Source organism: Phyllopteryx taeniolatus, chromosome 4, assembly GCF_024500385.1.
Source record: "Phyllopteryx taeniolatus isolate TA_2022b chromosome 4, UOR_Ptae_1.2, whole genome shotgun sequence".
Classification (NCBI taxonomy): domain Eukaryota; kingdom Metazoa; phylum Chordata; class Actinopteri; order Syngnathiformes; family Syngnathidae; genus Phyllopteryx; species Phyllopteryx taeniolatus.
In genome coordinates, this window is record NC_084505.1 from 970,978 (window position 1) to 990,856 (window position 19,879).

The 19,879-nt window shown below is 44.3% G+C and overlaps 1 protein-coding gene across 11 annotated transcripts in view; it reads right to left on the minus strand.

The window, feature by feature from the left end:
* Positions 1–19,879, minus strand: part of LOC133477372 (MAGUK p55 subfamily member 2-like) — a 155,789-nt gene that overhangs the window by 112,022 nt on the left and 23,888 nt on the right. For 7 of the 11 annotated variants that reach the window (XR_009788320.1, XM_061772013.1, XM_061772004.1 and 4 more), the window contains exons 2-5: positions 9,451–9,551; positions 9,201–9,356; positions 7,336–7,509; positions 6,583–6,690 (exon numbers count right to left, since the gene is read on the minus strand). Coding sequence is in view for 10 of the 11 variants with exons in the window: in XM_061772013.1 (XP_061627997.1) it covers positions 6,583–6,690; positions 7,336–7,509; positions 9,201–9,356; positions 9,451–9,551 (539 nt within the window). In the remaining variant the exon portion in view is untranslated. Of the gene's footprint in view, positions 1–6,582; positions 6,691–7,335; positions 7,510–9,200; positions 9,357–9,450; positions 9,552–11,352; positions 11,374–11,734; positions 11,760–19,879 lie in introns of those variants that run through there. The other 4 variants (XM_061772011.1, XM_061772012.1, XM_061772005.1 and 1 more) reach the window with 4 other exon arrangements.

Consider the following 19,879-nt stretch of genomic DNA (forward strand, 5'->3'; position numbering starts at 1 on the left):
TAAAAATTGCACCAAAACTTCCAAATTGTCATGTAAAAATGTTGAGCTGTCACAAAACCATTGTTACCAAATCTATATTTACAGTAACTTGAACAAACTATTATCCTTGACTTCTGCTTTCACAACGAGTTATCCATGAATTTGTTGTGTATATATAGGCCATAAGCCTGTAAGCCAATGAAACATTTATTTTCAGTCATACATAAATGTATGTGTACAATAATGAAAACAGAAAAAATTGGTACCATATTGTATTCATTAATTTTTGTTGATGGGATGTGTATGAGGGAATTTTTTTAAATACTTGTTTAAACGGCTATTATCTGTGGAAATCAGAAAGAACAGATTCACGATTTGTAACAATGGAAATCTAATTTCACAAACAAAATCTAATAACACTGTCTTCTTGCTTTACAGGAGAGGGCTGACAGACTGAGTTTAGAGTAATCACATTTTGTGATAAAGACATTTATGTGACGTGACCCCAGTTTCATGTTTGGATGTCTGCCATGAGACATCTGGGCAGGTTCCTCCGACTCTTCAGCACCTGATCAACGGATTGGTGTCTGCCATAACTGCAGACACATGACTAGGGTTGGGCATCGCGAACCAATTGGAACCGGGACTAACGTTCCGGTTCTCCCGGAATCGTTCAAATTTAAAAATGTCGGTTCCCAGTTTCGATGCCTACAGTCTGCCGACCCCAAGGAAGAGTGTGGCAAAAACCAACAGAGAAGAATGCACACGAAGACGTGCTTGTGCACGGTAGTGGCAAACAAAAGTATGTCTTAACTTTGTTCAAATTAATGACCAGTCGCCTCAGTGGAACACTTGGAATAAGATTACATTGTGCAAAGGAGGCTTTCACGATGTGTAGAAGTCTGCTCCCGCTACGAGCCTCAGCCTAAACCGCACGGAACGTCAGTCCAGTCAATTAGGTGAGTGAAACAATAAAATACGTCTATGCCAACTTTGAGGCAGCTAACAAGGTAAAACTTTTTAGTTCTTATTTTAGTGTTCAAACCAACGTTTAACTAATCATAACAAAATTTATTTAACAAAGCTAAATAAATTTGTTCATTTTGTTTAAATTTGCATGTTCTCCACGGCGTGCCTGCGTGGGTTTTCTCCGGGCACTCCGGTTTTCTCCCACATCCCATAAACATGCATTAATTGGAGATTCTAAATTGCCCGTAGGCATAACTGTGAGTGCGAATGGTTGTTTGTTTCTCTGTGCCTGCCTCCTGCCCGATGACAGCTGGGAGAGGCTCCAGCACGCCCGCGACCCTAGTGAGGAGAAGCGGCTCAGAAAATGGATGGATGGATGTTTAAATTCTAAATTGAGTAAATAAACTGATTCCTTTACTGCACCTAAGTGCCCTTTTCAGTTGTTTTAAATCAAAGATTAAATTGCTAACCGTCACGCAGCAATTTTAATTTGATCAAATTAATTTGTACACAAAATTTTACGTCAATTTTGTTCTATTCAATTACTGCTTCTAAGCACGTTCTCAAATGATTTTAACGTTACATGATCAGCAAAGCCTACCTGCCCTACCAAAAGACCCAGGAGCTGCGGCACTGCTCCGAACAACTCCAATGCTTGCCTGAGGTCTTCCGGTGGAAAGGCATGGCTGATCCCGAAAATGACGCAGTTCAAACTGTGCAGGAGGTCCCCCCCTGACCGAACTGTTTCCCGGACCTCCTCGCTTCCTCTTTACTTGAGCTAAGTTTTGTTCCTTTGTCAAAGACTAGAACCCCTGTCTACGAGACAAAATTTTTTTATTTTAACGGTAACAACGTAAATCGTACTAACCTGTAAGTGAACGCAGGCATTTACCTTCCTTCATATCTTTTTCCAAATTAATTACATTTTTATCAAAACCAATACACGTGACACTATCCATCCATCCATTTTCTGAGCCGCTTCTCCTCACTAGGGTCGCGGGCGTGCTGGAGCCTATCCCAGCTGTCATCGGGCGGAGGCGGGGCACACCCTGAACTGGTTGCCAGCCAATCGCAGGGCACATAGAAACAAACAACCATTCACACTCACAGTCATGCCTACGGCAATTTAGAGTCTCCAATTAATGCATGTTTTTGGGATGTGGGAGGAAACCGGAGTGCCCGGAGAAAACCCACGCAGGCCTGGGGAGAACATGCAAACTCCACACAGGCGGGGCCGGGGATTGAACCCGGGTCCTCAGAACTGTGAGGCTGACGCTCTAACCAGTCGCCCACCGTGCCGCCTACATGTGACACTAATTAATGAATATTAAGTCAATTGGGTTACTTACACACATTCTTTTAGTTCATAGGTTTGATATTGATACTGATACTTAAAGATAAAGAAACCTGAGTCAAATGTTAATTTTAGTCTATGCTGTGGGCTGCTAAGAAAATGGATGTTCATAATTTGGACACCCTTCATTGAAACCATGCAAAGTTTTTAGACCCAGCCCCTAAAAGAATCAGAATCGAGAATCGTTTGGAACTGGAATCGAAAGGAAGAACTGGAATCAAATTTAAAGGGCGAAAAAGGCAAAGATATTCCCGCCGCACAAACACAGACAAGCACTATGCACTAGCTAAGCAGAAACACTATGGTGCTGGGACAAAATGGCGGCCGAGGCACGGGCGTCGTAAAGTCGAAACGTCGTAGGTCGAGTGTGTCGTAAATCGAGGACTTCCTGTATTGTGAGATTTTGAGTGAAAACCTCCTTCAGCAGGGGCATTGAAGATGAAACGTGGCTGGGTCTTTCAGCATGACAATGATCCCAAACACACTCAATGAAGTGGCTTCGTAAGAAGCATTTCAAGGTCCTGGAGTGGCCTAGCCAGTCTCCAAATCTCATCATAGAAAATCAAAACATCACTGCTCTAAAGGAGATCTGCATGGAGGAATGGGCCGAAATACCACCAACAGTGTGTGAAAACCTTGTGCAGACTTACAGAAAACGTTTGACCTCTGTCATTGCCATCCATCCATCCATTTTCTGAGCCGCTTCTCCTCACTAGGGTCGCAGGTGTGCTGGAGCCTATCCCAGCTGTCATCGGGCAGGAGGCGGGGTACACCCTGAACTGGTTGCCAGCCAATCGCAGGGCACATATAAACAAACAACCAGTCGTACTCACAGTCACACCTACGGGCAATTTAGAGTCTCAAATTAATGCATGTTTTTGGGATGTGGGAGGAAACCGGAGTGCCCGGAGAAAACCCACGCAGGCACGGGGAGAACAAGCAAACTCCACACAGGCGGGACCTGAACGGGGATTGAACCCGGGTCCTCAGAACTGTGAGGCTGACGCTCTAACCAGTTGGACACCGTGCTGGGTATATGGGTCATTCCACTGAGGAGGTACCCATTTTGTGACATGTAAGAAAAATTTAAGCACTTGAATCATTTTGTTGAAAATATGTTAGTAAAATTTCTTTGAAGTATACCAGTTACATTTAGGGGTTCATGGGATAAAGACATACATAGTTTACGTAATATGACCATTATTTGACCAGTGGTCGCTTGTAACACTGACTCTAGATATGAGCACCCTGGGAAACCAATTTATGTCCAACTTGTTAATGCACCGCAAAGTATCGAGTACCTAAGCATCTTAGCAATCAAAATCAGGAACAGAATCATCTTTATTTGCCAAGTATGTCCAAAAACACACAAGGAATTTGTCTCCGGTAGTTGGAGCCGCTCTAGTACGACAACAGACAGTCAATTGACAGAGAACACTTTGGAGACATAAAGACATTGACAAAAAACAGTCACTGAGCAGTAAAGGGTTGCTAGTTATCTAGTAATGCCGGTACCTTTTTTTTTTTTTTGACAATTGTGAAAAAGATGCAGAGTCCTCTAGCACTTAGAGCAGTTCGAATGACAAATATTGCAATAGTCCGGTGCAATGACCATTGTGCAAAGGGCGCCGAGACTTCAAGGAGTGTATGCGGTTTAAAGTGACGAGTAGTGCGATAATCTGGGATAATGTTGGTTGTGCAAATGTTGCAGATACTCCTCAATCAGTGTGCAAATGGAGCAGATGCTACTCTGGCATGAGTGGCCAGTATATGCAAATAGTGCAGCATGGCGAGACAACTACAGTGAGTGCACGAGTAATGTATGATTGGCCCCACAGAAATGTGACAACGAACTCAAGTCAAAAAATTGCCAGCATGTTGTAATTGAATTGTAGGTTAGGTGTTTAAGAAGTTGGTCGCAAGAGGGAAGAAGCTGTTGGAATGTCTGCTAGTTCTAGTTTGCATTGATCGGTAGCGCCTACCTGAGGGAAGGAGCTGGAAGAGCTGGTGACCGGGATGCGCAGGGTCCAAGAGGATTTTGCACGCTCTTGTCTTAGTTCTGGCAGCGTGCAAGTCCTCAATGGTGGGTAGGAGGGTACTGACAATCCTTTCAGCAGTTTTGATTGTCCGTTGCAGTCGGAGTTTGTCCTTTTTTGTAGCAGCACCAAACCAGACTGTGATGGAAGAACACAGGACTGATTCGATGACCGCTGTGTAGAACTGTCTCAGCAGCTCCGGTGGCAGGCCGTGCTTTCTCAGAAGCCGCAGGAAGTACATCCGCTGCTGGGCCTTTTTGAGGACGGAGTTGATGTTGGTCGCCCACTTCAGGTCCTGAGAGACTGTAATTCCCAGGAATTTGAAGGTCTCGACGGTTGACACAAGGCAGCTGGACAACGTGAGGGGCAGCTGTAGCAAAGGATGACTCCTGAAGTCCACAATCATCTCTACAGTCTTGAGCGTGTTCAGCTCCAGGTTGTGTCGGCCGCACCACAGCTCCAGCCGCTCCGCTTCCTGTCGATATGCAGATTCGTCACCGTCCTTGATGAGGCCGATGACAGTGGTGTCATCTGCAAACTTCAGGAGTTTGACAGTTGGGTGCGCTGAGGTGCAGTCGTTCGTGTAGAGAGGGAAGAGCAGCGGAGAGAGGACACAACCTTGGGGCGCCCCAGTGCTGATGCTGCGTGTGGATGAGGTGGCCTCCCCCAGCCTGACCTGCTGTGTCCTGCCCATCAGAAAGCTGTAAATCCACTGGCAGCTGGCAGGTGAAACACCGAGCTGGAGAAGCTTGGATGAAAGGAGTTCAGGGATGATGGTGTTGAACGCTGAGCTGAAGTCCACGAACAGGATCCTCGCGTAGGTCCCTGCACTGTCGAGGTGTTCTAGGATGAAGTGCAGTCCCATGTTGACTGCATCATCCGCAGACCTGTTCGCTCGGTAGGCAAACTGCAGGGGGTCCAGCAGGGGACCTGTGACACTCTTGAGGTGGTCCAGCACGAGACGGTCAAAGGATTTCATGACGACAGATGTCAAAGCGACAGGCCTGTAGTCATTTAGACCCGAGATTGCAGGTTTCTTGGGGACTGGAATGATGGTGGAGCATTTTGGTAACAGGATGGTACTTCGCACAGTTCCAGAGATCTGTTGAAGATCTGTGTGAAGACTGGAGTGAGCTGGTCCACGCAGACTTTGAGGCAGGATGGGGACACATGGTCTGGGCCTGCCGCTTTGTTAATCTTTTGTTGTTTGAAGATGCATCTCACATCCTGTTCATGGATGGTTAACGCAGAAGTCAGAGGTGTGATTGTGGTCGGGGTGCGGCCGGGTGGGTGTGGGGTGTGAAAGTGTCCTTTTCAAATCTGCAGTAGAAGGCGTTTAAGTCGTTGGCTAGTGTGCTATTGTTCTCAGCTTGGGGGGATCGTCGCTTGTAATTAGTCAGCGATTGGAATGCATGCCAGACTGATTTAGAGTCGTTAGCGCGAAACTGTTTTTCCAACTTTGCTGCATAGTTTTGATTTTGTTGGTACACACACATCTTCACAGAAACTGATATAGAATGTAACAGTGTCCGTATATTCATCCAGGATGCCAGCTGAATTTTCAAAGACACTCCAGTCTGTGCAGTCTAAGCAGCTTTGAAATTCTATCTTTGCTTCATTGGTCCACTTTTTCACTGTTTTCACTGTAGGCTTCGCGCATTTAAGTTCTTGCCTGTCCGTCGGTATTAAGTGAATTAAGCAGTGATCAGAGGAACCCAGGGCTGCACAAGGTATAGCACGGTATGCGTTTTTTAGCGTAGTGTAGCAGTGGTCTAAAATGTGATTTTCCATGGTAGGACAGTCGATGTACTGCTTGTATTTAGGGAGTTTGTGGTTGAGTTTAGCTTTGTTAATGACCGGCTGAAAAAGTTTAAAAAGCCCAATGATCAAATACAGGGGCAAGGGATATGAGGAGGAACATTTACATAGTTTTGTAAGTACAAGGAGGCAATTGAGGTCAACTGCATCTCAAACAAGGGCCACAATAAAGATGATTTGACATCCTTTTATATTATAGTGGAGTGCTGAGGCTTCTGTCTTGGCACCAGGACACATTAGAGATTTCCTTGAACATTATATAAATATATGATTTGTTGAAAAAAGAGTTGAGTAGAAACGTTATAAAACAACTCTAACTCTTAAATCATGAGCAGAATACATATCAGGGCGCAAATGATCCCAAACCTAAATGTATAGAATGGAAATAGAGAGAAACATTCTCACTCATTGAATGGTTTATCTCACCTCTTTGATGATATCGCCGATATGCAGCAATCCTTGCTGGTCTATCAGCCCTCCATGGAGAATCCGTGCTATCACCAGCTCACCATCCTCTACCTTGAATGTCACACCCTGAAACCAATGGTAGCCTTTTTATTCATTTGAGTGAATCACCTTTTATCTTAATTAAAGTGCAGTTGTCCTTCACGTCTGCTCTGGCCTTCTTGTAGTGCGACCCATTTTTTGTGATCATCTTGTCTCTTTTCTTCCAGCCAAAGCATTAATTACATTCATGTCATTATGACATTGACAATGAGCAATAAATATATGTGCAGTGGGATCAGACAGACACCTGATTAATCTCGAATATTGAATGCACATTTTAAAAATATTCTTATTGTGTATATTGGTTAAGAAATAATACATTGACCAAAACGGAACAGGTCGTTGACTGTATGTCCGTGTACATCCATTTAAGTTTTCCAGTAAAGCTGTTCTGTTTCATATTTTTAGTTTTATATTTTAGTTTCAATCATTGGATCATTCACTTTTTAAATACAGCAAATGTACCTCAAATTTCATTTTATCACTTTCAATGCTGGATCTGTTTTAAGCACTTCAATTTGTTTTTACAGAATTTATTTGTATAGATTATTAAATTGCGTATTCCCTGGGTAGATGTTGTATCTATTGTGCACGTTTTGGTTGAGTGAATAAACAACTTAATCCACAACAAATACTTGTTGACTTGAGACATAAAGCTATTCTTTCACCTACCAGATGTTCGCCAGCCACTTTGCGTATGCCCACCATGCGGATTGCATCAGGCGGAGGCCGAAAGTTGTTCATCTGTCTATCTTGATCTTGGTCATGAGTCGTAAATTTGCATGGGCAGGAGAGGGGGCTTCCATCCCCCTGGGATGCAACTGAGTCATGAGTCTCTAGTAAAGACTGACATTATAATTATATACACATTATTAGTGAAAATACAATTTTTAACTTGCAATTCAGTCTCCATTATTCAACCACAGTTTACAAAAGTATGGATAACAGTATTTTCAAGTATTGCTCATAATTATATATTGTCATATTTGCAAAATATAATATTTTTTATCAAAATCGTACGATACGGAATCTGATCCTTTTGACATAAAAAACTAAATCTGTGGTTAAATTTAGATGAATAGCTTGAGTTAGGCAAACAAGTTTGTGTCCAAAGATTCTAATCATTAAAAGAGGAGTTCACAATTTAAAAAAACAACTGCTTTTTGTCATATTTGTGACAGTAGTGGGCTCGCAGTCATTTGTTGCACACTTGCAGGCACACTCGTCGTGGGCAAACTACAGAGGCTTTGCGCTGACCTGATACTTTGTTACCCCAGAAAAGCACCTTATTTGAAATGGAGTGCTACTTTAACACTAAATGTTATTGGTCGGAAGCTTTAGTTTTTGCGAGGGCACGGGGGTTGCCTGTGATGATTATGCCTGTGACTATGTGACAAATGATTGACACCTCATAAGTTATGCCTTCTGTCTCTGATTGTTTGTTTTTCCTTTAGGTGCGGTGGTTTAGAGGCAAAGATGGGGAAAGAGAGGGCTGACTTTTTTCACAGATCACATTTGTCTTTTTAGCATTGTTTCTTTTAATGTTGCCAAGATTCTTTTAGATGTACAGCAATCTCTCATTTATTGTGTGGGTTACGTTCCAGACCCCCCTCCCCCGCAATAAATGAAATCAAGGAAGAAGCGACCAATTATTTATTATATTATTATATAAATGTACACGTTTCATACATGCAAGTCAATGTCAATATGTGATATTTTAGAGGTGTAGGTATTTTATTTGTCCAGTTGAGGTCACAATTCACACACTCTACACAAGCACATGCCTTTGTGCTTTACTTGAGTGACTTGACCAACAGCTCATGCAGACATGGTGTGAACAGGGGCTTTCCTGTATTAAGCATTGGCTCCATTCCTCACACTGATGGTCCTGGAACTGTAGTTAGCTAAAAGCATTTTGGACTCTTTCTAGTGATGTTTTTATCTACAATACCATAGTTGTACAAAAATCAAGCTAAATGTTGGTCTTTAATTGCATGTTTTCCTATCAATATTGTTATGAGTGTGTGCATTAGGTATTTGTCATGATATGGTTGGTATTTGTGAATTTATTGAATAAAACTCTTAATGTGGCTTGTGTTTTAAACAGTGATTTTTCAGTCATGTTCGTTGTATCCTAAAGCAATTTGGTGATTTACAAGATGAGAATAAGTAAGGTTTATTTTTCTGCTCAGAATAAGAGGCCAATTGACCTCATGTAATAACTCAATTGGGCTCTTATTCATATAGTCCATAAAGCTAACTGTATCAGAGATGTGCAGGTAAATAACTCCACTACAATGACCTACAAAAAATAAAATAAATCTGCATTGCACTTAATCCGCAATTAGTGAACCGCGATATAGTGAGGGATTGCCTCATTTCTAGGTATTATCTCTTATTTTTGCACTGTAGCACCCTGACATCATGTAAAGTGTGTTATACATAAAATACTATATATTAACAAATCTAACAAAAATTGAAAACTTCCTCTTTAATATTATATAGTTGTTTTTTTCCAGGATCATTCCACATCACACCTGAAAATGAGGCTGTGTAAGTAAGTGAAAGAGTTCAGCAGCTGATTTGGATCGGTGTGTGAATGGATCAAGATCTCTGAGAATTTCCTGCAGAAGCTCCACATTGTTTTCCCCAACTGGGGACAAATGTAGCTCCTTCAGGCCTTCCACTGGCTCCTAACACACAAACAAAAAATATAAAACGTTTTACAGATAGATATAATGGGGACAAAGACATACAAACACACAGCTCTGTAAGCGTGTACCACACCAGTGGGCTCGCCATAATGCATTTTAGATAGATGAGGTCTAGGTCATTGGCTGTAGTAGAACTAGTAGTGTTGTCACTCATTGCTTCCAATACCCGGGACACTGTGAACACATAATTTGGGAAAGATTTAGTCAGTGATGGATTAAAAGTAAGGTGATGCTCTAGTATTAGTTATAAACACATGCGCTAAGCAATTTGTTTAGTTTGTAACACACGTCTCATATGCGGCGGCACGGTAGGTGACTGGTTAGAGCGTCTGCCTCACAGTTCTGAGCGGGGTTCAATCCCCGGCCCCGCCTGTATGGAGTTTGCATGTTCTCCCCGTGTCTGCGTAGGTTTTCTCCGGGCACTCCGATTTCCTCCCACATCCCAAAAACATGCATGGTAGGTTAATTGACAACTCTAAATTGCCCGTAGGTGTGAATGTGAGTGTGACTGGTTGTTTGTTTCTATGTGCGTTGCGATTGGCTGGCAACCACTTCATGGTGTACCCTGCCTCCTGTCCGATGATGGCTGGGATGGGCTCCAGCACGCCCGCGTCCCTAGTGAGGAGAAGCGGCTCAGAAAATGGATGGATGGATGTCTCATATGCTGTAAAATGTGTCAAGCAATTCCAGACCTCCACTGTTGTTTACTTAGCTTGCACATTTGATTAAACAAAACATTCACGACACCCTCAGTCACTCTACTAACAAGCCCCGCCGACACCTCCTCCCTTTAACTATAGTGCACAGGCACCTACTTATATAACTTTTTTTAAATGTCTTTTGTCATGAAACAGATATCACTTTTACTATGAATTCAAGTGACTCATATAACACATTAGGTTCAATTGCAATTTTAGCACAAACAAGATGTTTCTAACAGTCAGCCATTGTAGCAAAACCGTATACTTTTTCCATTTGTTTGTAGACACGCTGTCATTACAGATTCAACCTATTAATTGGCTTACACACTGTTCCAGCCCTTGTGACCCTGAGTCCTTTGGAGTACTGTTTCGGCTGAGTCTCTCCACCCGCCAACCCCCCTTTGAGAGTTGTGCTCTCCTGTTGCACTGCTGCAGGATAAGTCATTTTTTTCCCCCCCTAAGATTCCAGCTTCATCAAAACTGTTACCTGGCTGGATAATGGGTAGATCCCGTGCCCCTTAGTCTGTGGTTGAAGCATTAGTCTGGCTCCAGAATGACGTGGTAAAGGAAGTTACGTACCCAGTTTGAGCTTGCTGCAGGGAACATACACTGGTACTGTATTTATAACTGACTGTATGAAGAATAGTCTTCTATTGTTATCTGTGGCTGGGAATACATGCTAAATCGTTGGTCAGAAACACAACCAATTAGAACAGACCGACAGATTTACAGCCCAGGCATCCTGAAATCCACACACAGGTGAAGATTTTAAGTTGCTAAAAATACCGATTTTATCGATCACCACTGTTGCCTCAGTTACATTGAAAAACTTAGTTACTTTACTGATTACTTGAGCTTAAAAGTAACAGTTACTTTACCGATTACCTCATTTCAAAAGTAACTATCCATCCATCCATTTTCTGAGCCGCTTCTCCTCACTAGGGTCGCGGGCGTGCTGGAGCCTCTCCCAGCTATCATCGGGCAGGATGAACTGGTTGCCAGCCAATCGCAGGGCACAAACAAACAAACAAACAACCATTCACACTTACATTCACACCTACGGGCAATTTAGAGTTTTCAATCAACCTACCATGCTGGTTTTTGGGATGTGGGAGGAAACCACACGCAGGCACGGGGAGAACATGCAAACTCCACACAGGCGGGGCTGGGGATTGAACCCCGGTCCTCAGAACTGTGAGGCTGACGCTCTAACCAGTCGTCCACCGTGCCGCCTCAAAAGTAACTAAGTTAGAAAAAAGTAATGTTTTAGTTACTTTCAGCAGCTGTCAAGTGGCAGGAATATCACTTATCTACAGTACAAAAAAAAGCATTAGTTTAACCGTACCCATTACTTGGTAATGTACGCCACACAAGTTACAGAATGATGTCATCAACATGAAAAAAATAATGTAAATGAGTGTAGTTGAAGCCACATTAAATGAGCAACTTAGAGCAGACTTGACATGCCAAATAGCCACCTAAATATAAACAAGCAGACCATTCTCAGTACACTTCTTTAAAGACTCTTAATAAACAAGCACACCATTCTCAGTACACTTCTTTAAAGACTCTAACTGGCAGACAGACAGAAAGAAAGGGCACTCCGGTTTCGTCCCACATCCCAAAAACATGCATTAATTGGAGACTCTAAATTACCCGTAGGCATGACTGTGAGTCCGAATGGTTGTTTGTTTCTACGTGCCCTGCGATTGGCTGGCAACCAGTTCAGGGTGTACCCCGCCTCCTGCCCGATGACAGCTGGGATAGGCTCCAGCACGCCCGCGACCCTAGTGAGGAGAAGCGGCTCAGAAAATGGATGGATGGATGGATAAAACAAAGGCTGAAAATTGGTCTACCCTTGCAACATGCACCGTGACTGAATCAAGTGTCTTATTGACTTTCCTCATGTTCCCAGGGCACTGTAGTTTGTTAATGATAAATATCTGTTGTCTAAGCAAAAATAGCATATTTTAATATCAAAAGAATATTAATCAGAATCAGAATCAGAATCATCTTTATTTGCCAAGTATGTCCAAAACACACAAGGAATTTGTCTCCGGTAGTTGGAGCCGCTCTAGTACAACAGACAGTCAATTTACAGAACACTTTGGAGACATAAAGACATTGACAAAAAACAACAACAAACAACAATTGTGCAAAAAGATGCAGAGTCCTCAGTTCGAATGGCTAATGACGCAATAGTCCGGTGCAATGACCATTGTGCAAAGGGCACTGAGACTTCAAGGAGTGTATGCGGTTTAAAGTGACGAGTACTGCGATAATCTGGGACAATGGTTGTGCAAATGTTACAGATACTCCTCAATCAGTGTGCAAATGAAGCAGATACTACTCTGGCATGAGTGGCCACTATATGCAAATAGTGCAGCACGGCGAGACAACTACAGTGAGTGCACGAGTAATACATAATACAGAATACAGAAATGTGACAACGAACTCAAGTCAAAAAATTGCCAGCTTGTTGTAATGGAATTGTAAGTTAGCTGTTCAAGAAGTTGATTGCAAGAGGGAAGAAGCTGTTGGAATGTCTACTAGTTCTAGTTTGCATTGATCGGTAGCGCCTACCTGAGGGAAGGAGCTGGAAGAGCTGGTGACCGGGGTGGGGAGGGTCCGAGAGGATTTTGCACGCCCTTGTCTTAGTTCTGGCAGCGTGCAAGTCCTCAAGGGTGGGTAGGGGGGGTACCGACAATCCTTTCAGCAGTTTTGATTGTCCGTTGCAGTCGGAGTTTGTCCTTTTTTGTAGCAGCACCAAACCAGACTGTGATGGAAGAACACAGGACTGATTCGATGACCGCTGTGTAGAACTGTCTCAGCAGCTCCGGTGGCAGGCCATGCTTTCTCAGAAGCCGCAGGAAGTACATCCTCTGCTGGGCCTTTTTGAGGACGGAGTTGATGTTAGTCGCCCACTTCAGGTCCTGGGAGATTGTAATTCCCAGGAACTTGAAGGTCTCGACGGTTGACACAAGGCAGCTGGACAGCGTGAGGGGCAGCTGTGGCGAAGGATGCCTCCTGAAGTCCACGATCATCTCTACAGTCTTGAGCGTGTTCAGCTCCAGGTTGTGTCGGCCGCACCACAGCTCCAGCCGCTCCGCTTCCTGTCGATATGCAGACTCGTCACCGTCCTTGATGAGGCCGATGACAGTGGTGTCATCTGCAAACTTCAGGAGTTTGACAGTCGGGTTCGCTGAGGTGCAGTCGTTCGTGTAGAGAGAGAAGAGCAGCGGAGAGAGGACACAACCTTGGGGCGCCCCAGTGCTGATGCTGCGTGTGGATGAGGTGGCCTCCCCCAGCCTGACCTGCTGTGTCCTGCCCGTCAGAAAGCTGTAGATCCACTGGCAGATGGCAGGTGAGACGCTGAGCTGGAGAAGCTTGGATGAAAGGAGTTCAGGGATGATGGTGTTGAACGCTGAGCTGAAGTCCACGAACAGGATCCTCGCGTAGGTCCCTGCACTGTCGAGGTGTTCTAGGATGAAGTGCAGTCCCATGTTGACTGCATCATCCGCAGATCTGTTCGCTTGGTAGGCAAACTGCAGGGGGTCCAGCAGGGGACCTGTGACACTCTTGAGGTGGTCCAGCACAAGACGTTCAAAGGACTTCATGACCACAGATGTCAAAGCGACAGGCCTGTAGTCATTCAGACCCGAGATTGCAGGTTTCTTGGGGACTGGGATGATGGTGGAGCGTTTGAAGCAGGATGGAACTTCGCACATTTCCAGTGATCTGTTGAAGATCTGAGTGAAGACTGGCGCGAGCTGGTCCGCGCAGACTTTGAGGCAGGATGGAGACACGTGGTCCGGGCCTGCCGCTTTGTTAATCTTTTGTTGTTTGAAGATGCGTCTCACATCCTGTTCATGGATGGTTAACGCAGAGGTCAGAGGTGTGATTGTGGTCGCGGGTGGGGCCGGGTTGGTGTGTGGTGTGAAACTGTCCTTTTCAAATCTGCAGTAGAAGGTATTCAAGTCGTTGGCTAGTGTGCTATTGTTCTCAGCTTGGGGGGATCGTCGCTTGTAATTAGTCAGCGACTGGAATGCATGCCAGACTGATTTAGAGTCGTTTGCGCTAAACTGTTTTTCCAACTTTGCTGTATAGATCCTCTTTGCAATGTTAATTTCTTTGGTCAGCTGGTTTCTAGCTCGATTATACAGGGCCCTGTCCCCGCTCTGATATGCGTCCTCCTTAGCTTGGCGAAGCTGCTTAAGTTTAGCAGTGAACCACGGCTTATTGTTGTTGAATGTGCGAAATGATTTTGTTGGAACACAGACCTCTTCACAGAAACTGATATAGGATGTGACAGTGTCCGTATATTCATCCAGGCTGCCAGCTGAATTTTCAAAGACACTCCAGTCTGTGCAGTCTAAGCAGCTTTGAAGTTCCATCTTGGCTTCATTTGTCCACTTTTTGACTGTTTTCACTGTAGGCTTCGCACATTTAAGTTCTTGCCTGTACGTCGGTATTAAGTGAATTAAGCAGTGATCAGACGAGCCCAAGGCTGCACGAGGTATAGCACGGTATGCGTTTTTTACCGTGGTGTAGCAGTGGTCTAAAGTATTATTTTCCCTGGTAGGACAGTCGATGTGCTGCTTGTATTTAGGGAGTTCGTGGTTGAGTTTAGCTTTGCTCTGGTTATCGTGAACAAAAAAGTAACTATTGTCAGATAAATCAAAGTAACTGTAATCTGACTAGTCTAATATAAAAAGTAACGCGTTAGATTACTTTTTACGTCACTGGACCAAATTTTTTAAGTAACTTTGTTACTTTGTAACTTTGTTACTTTGTAACGCGTTACCGGCATCACTGTCGATCATTTAGGGTATATAGATCTGCTTAGCCCGGCGCTGGAGCCTATCCCAACTTACTTCGGGCGAAATGCACACTACACTACATTTAGAGACAGACAATCAGTCAGACTGAGAAAGCATGGCCTGCCACCGGAGCTGCTGAGACAGTTCTACACAGCGGTCATCGAATCAGTCCTGTGCTCTTCCATCACAGTCTGGTTTGGTGCTGCTACAAAAAAGGACAAACTCCGACTACAACGGACAATCAAAACTGCTGAAAGGATTGTCGGTACCCCCCTACCCACCCTTGAGGACTTGCACGCTGCCAGAACTAAGACAAGGGCGTGCAAAATCCTCTCGGACCCTCCCCACCCCGGTCACCAGCTCTTCCAGCTCCTTCCCTCAGGTAGGCGCTACCGATCAATGCAAACTAGAACTAGTAGACATTCCAACATCTTCTTCCCTCTTGCAATCAACTTCTTAAACAGCTAATTTACAATTCCATTACAACAAGCTGGCAATTTTTTGACTTGAGTTCGTTGTCACATTTCTGTGGGGCCAATTATGTATTACTCGTGCACTCACTGTAGTTGTCTCGCCGTGCTGCACTATTTGCATATAATGGCCACTCATGCCAGAGTAGCATCTGCTCCATTTGCACACTGATTGAGGAGTATCTGTAACATTTGCACAACCATTGTCCCAGATTATCGCACTACTCGTCACTGTAAACCGCATACACTCCTTGAAGTCTCAGTGCCCTTTGCACAATGGTCATTGCACCGGACTATTGCGATATTAGCCATTCGAACTGAGGACTCTGCATCTTTTTGCACAATTGTTGTTTGTTGTTGTTTTTTGTCAATGTCTTTATGTCTCCAAAGTGTTCTGTAAATTGACTGTCTGTTGTACTAGAGCGGCTCCAACTACCGGAGACAAATTCCTTGTGTGTTTTGGACATACTTGGCAAATAAAGATGATTCTGATTCTGATTCTGTAACGGACATGCTCTCGACAGATGGCACCGACTGCATCCCTGTCTCCGCTCCCCCGCTGAGACAGACAGTCACGGGGATGCCTGGTTTATCTCACACAGCCGCTAAATGAATTACCAGCCAGTCTGAAGGAGCTCATAAAAGCAGAGACCAGGAATCCTGACTTATCACCTGGACTTTATATCAATTAGCAGCTATCCCAGAAACCTGCGCTCCCAGTCATCAGGGAGCGCTTGAAACTCTGCCCTGGGTGTGCAGGGCTCAAGATACCGACCCAAAAAGCTTGAAAATCCGCTGGTCCCGCATGCCAAAATAAAAGTTCAAAAAGACCATTTGTTCTTTTGAAATGTAACTCAAGACCTCTGGGACAATGGATGGGACACAAGCGACACCCAGAGGCGGTGGAGAGTTACTGCACCCAGCAATGGAGCGTTATCACTCAAACATATCTTAACCGAATTTGAATGTTGTGTGACATTTTTAAGAACTTTGCATGATTTTCCCAGTGCCCATCACCACACCAATGTCACTAGTGATTGTGTTTCTCCGAATTTAAATGTCTGCTGGTTAAATTTGTTTGCCCACTGAATATGCTTTTGTTTATCTCAAAACAAACAGCAGGTGTTATTAGCCACTACATAAGGTTGAAACACTCCCTGCATGGAATAAACAAGGTGTGCGTGACAATGCAAAGCTGGAAACTCGTCTGTGTTATTTGCCATACTTGGCAAATAAAGATGATTCTGATTCTGAAACCGGTCTCGTTATCTTAGATCCAATAATTAAAATGTCATCCCACTGGTTTTAAACCACAAACTAATCCTAGGATGGAAAAGTAACATTAAGAGGCGGTCTATCTCCCCTTTTGGCTTTGGCCACCGGGAGAGGGGGGGGGCCACCCCCTTTCAGCTGGGTATACAGGCCAGAGCCCCACTTTGGGCTCTTGCTAGCTCGATCACCTTGCCGAAGACTGGCTCAGCCAGGAAGCCCCAGCAGGACACATCAGACCTTTCCCCCGCCGCAGAGCACCCTGCCAGCGCCCCGAGCTACCCTTGCCTGCGGAGTTTACGGACAAAGCTACGTTCATACGGAAACAGCGAGCAGCGACCGCGGTCTTTGCCGCATGGAGGCGGAGGCGACGCCACAGAGGGAAGCGAGCCGGCATCCAGGTGAAACTCCGCAAGAGAGGATACCCAACAAAATGGACGAGCTTCATCTTCTGATAAAGACCAGTAAAGACTTCAGACATTTCCGTCATGCTTCCATCTTTACAGGGCAGACCGCGACATGGAATCATCGGGGAAAACAAAAGGCTGCGGTATATGCTTCTATCAACGAAAACTGGTGTACGGACATCACGGAGCTCACCACACACTGCAGCCCACATTTGGAGTCGCTGTTTTTGAACTGTAAGCCATTCTACTCGCCTCATGAGTTTGCATCATTCATTCTCGCTGGTGTATACATTCCGCCTCAAGCTAACACGAACGGCGCACTGCTAATGCTCGCCGAACAACTCAACGAAATTGAAAAAAAACACCCGGACTCACCCCTCATTATTCTTGGGGACTTTAACCAAGCTAAACTTAACCACAAACTCCCGAAATAGAAGCAGCACATCGACTGTCCTACCAGGGAAAATAACATTTTGGGCCACTTCTATACTACGCTAAACAACACATACCGTGCCAAACCTCGTACAGCACTGGCCTCGTCTGATCACTGCTTAATTCACTTAATACCGACATACAGGCAAGAACTTAAATGCGCGAAGCGTACAGTGAAAACAGTGAAAAAGTGGACCAATGAAGAAAAGATGGAACTTCAAAGCTGTTTGGACTGCACAGACTGGAGTGTCTTTGAAAATTCAGCTGGCAGCCTGGATGAATATACGGACACTGTCACATCCTATATCAGTTTCTGTGAAGAGGTTTGTGTACCAACAAAGTCATTTCAACAACAACAAGCCGTGGTTCACTGCCAAACTCAAGCAACTTCACCAAGCTAAGGCGGACGCATATCAAAGCGGGGACAGGGCCCTGTATAATCGAGCTAGAAACAAGCTGACTAAAGAAATTAACATTGCAAAGAGGAACTATGCAGCAAAGTTGCAAAAACAGTTTAGCACTACCGACTCTAAATCAGTTTGGCATGCATTCCAATCTCTGACAAATTACTTCTACTGCAGATTTGAAAAGGACACTTTCAGGACACTTGCGGCCGACACAACCTGGAGCTGAACACGCTCAAGACTGTAGAGATGATCGTGGACTTCAGGTGTCATCCTTCGCCACAGCTGCCCCTCACGTTGTCCAGCTGCCTTGTGTCAACCGTCGAGACCTTCAAGTTCCTGGGAATTACAGTCTCTCAGGACCTGAAGTGGGCGACCAACATCAACTCCGTCCTCAAAAAGGCCCAGCAGAGGATGTACTTCCTGCGGCTTCTGAGAAAGCACGGCCTGCCACCGGAGCTGCTGAGACAGTTCTACACAGCGGTCATCGAATCAGTCCTGTGTTCTTCCATCACAGTCTGGTTTGGTGCTGCTACAAAAAAGGACAAACTCCGACTGCAACGGACAATCAAAACTGCTGAAAGGATTGTCAGTACCCTCCTACCCACCATTGAGGACTTGCACGCTGCCAGAACTAAGACAAGAGCGTGCAAAATCCTCTTGGACCCTGCGCACCCCGGTCACCAGCTCTTCCAGCTCCTTCCCTCAGGTAGGCGCTACCGATCAATGCAAACTAGAACTAGCAGACATTCAAACCGTTTCTTCCCTCTTGCGATCAACTTCTTAAACACCTAACCTACAATTCCATTACAACATGCTGGCAATTTTTTGACTTGAGTTCGGTGTCACATTTCTGTCACATCACGCAACTTTCGGTTGTGTGACTAGAAAGTTGCGCTGACTAGCTCCGGCTCAAGCCGCTAGTAAGCCATTACCGATCGCGTGCTAAGGCATTGTGTTCATCTGTGGTCGTTGCTTTCGAAACAATAAACTTAGGCTTTCATAATAAGCACCGCCGTGTGCTTTTTGTGTGCTGATAAGCTTCCGTTGTGCGCTGCCTGACGTCACCTGTTGCCTAGGCAACCGAACAACCCCGAGAGCTTGCCTTAATTCGTGATAGTTGGAAAGAGCGTTTTTAAATTTAAAGCCTCCGTTTTCGCTCGTTTTCAAAACGCTGACGCCGCGATCGTTCTTTAAAGCTTTATGCCTGGTATTTTTAACCAGTTTTGGGATTTACAACGTGAGACTCTAACGAGTTACACCGCCGGAAAGCGTCGGCACTGCTATACAGCAACACCACCACCTTCTGCCAGTAAACGTGCACAACACTTTCTGTCGAACTCAACCGACAACCGCTCAGTAACCACAGTTAATTAACAGATTTATTTTACAAAGTGGAGTTTATTAATTAATTGCTTGACTGTTTTAACTCTGGTTTTAATTTTTTTTTGGGGGGGGGGGAAAGAAAAAGGAAAACTTGATTTGATTTAAATTTTTCCCAAAAACGTTTCTTTTGGAATTATTTTTTGGGGAATTTATTTTCATTATTATTTAAAATGTTTTTTTTTTTTTCTTGGACCTTTTTGTGGGGGGGGATTTCTTTTTTGTGGAAATTTTCTTTTTCTTTCTTTAAATAGCTACTTGTTTTTCATGCCTCCTCACTTGGCCACACCTGTACTAGCCATACAAGCAATCAATTAATTCATAAGTCTAATCATAAGTACATTGGACTTTTGCCTAAATCGCTTCACCAATTGACATGCAGTGATAGCCATCAAACACCGTCAAATCAAGTTGCTTAACTAAATTATAACTAATAATAATTTATTTACCATAAATAAATAAATTAATTGGTTAAATTAGTTTCAAATTTAGTCAACAAGCTGATTCGTCCACTCCACCAAGTGCCCTTTGCAAGTATTTTATATCACCAATTGCCAACTCTCACGCAGCAATTTAATTCAATCAAAGAAATTGTGCGTGCGTCGCTGGACGCCGT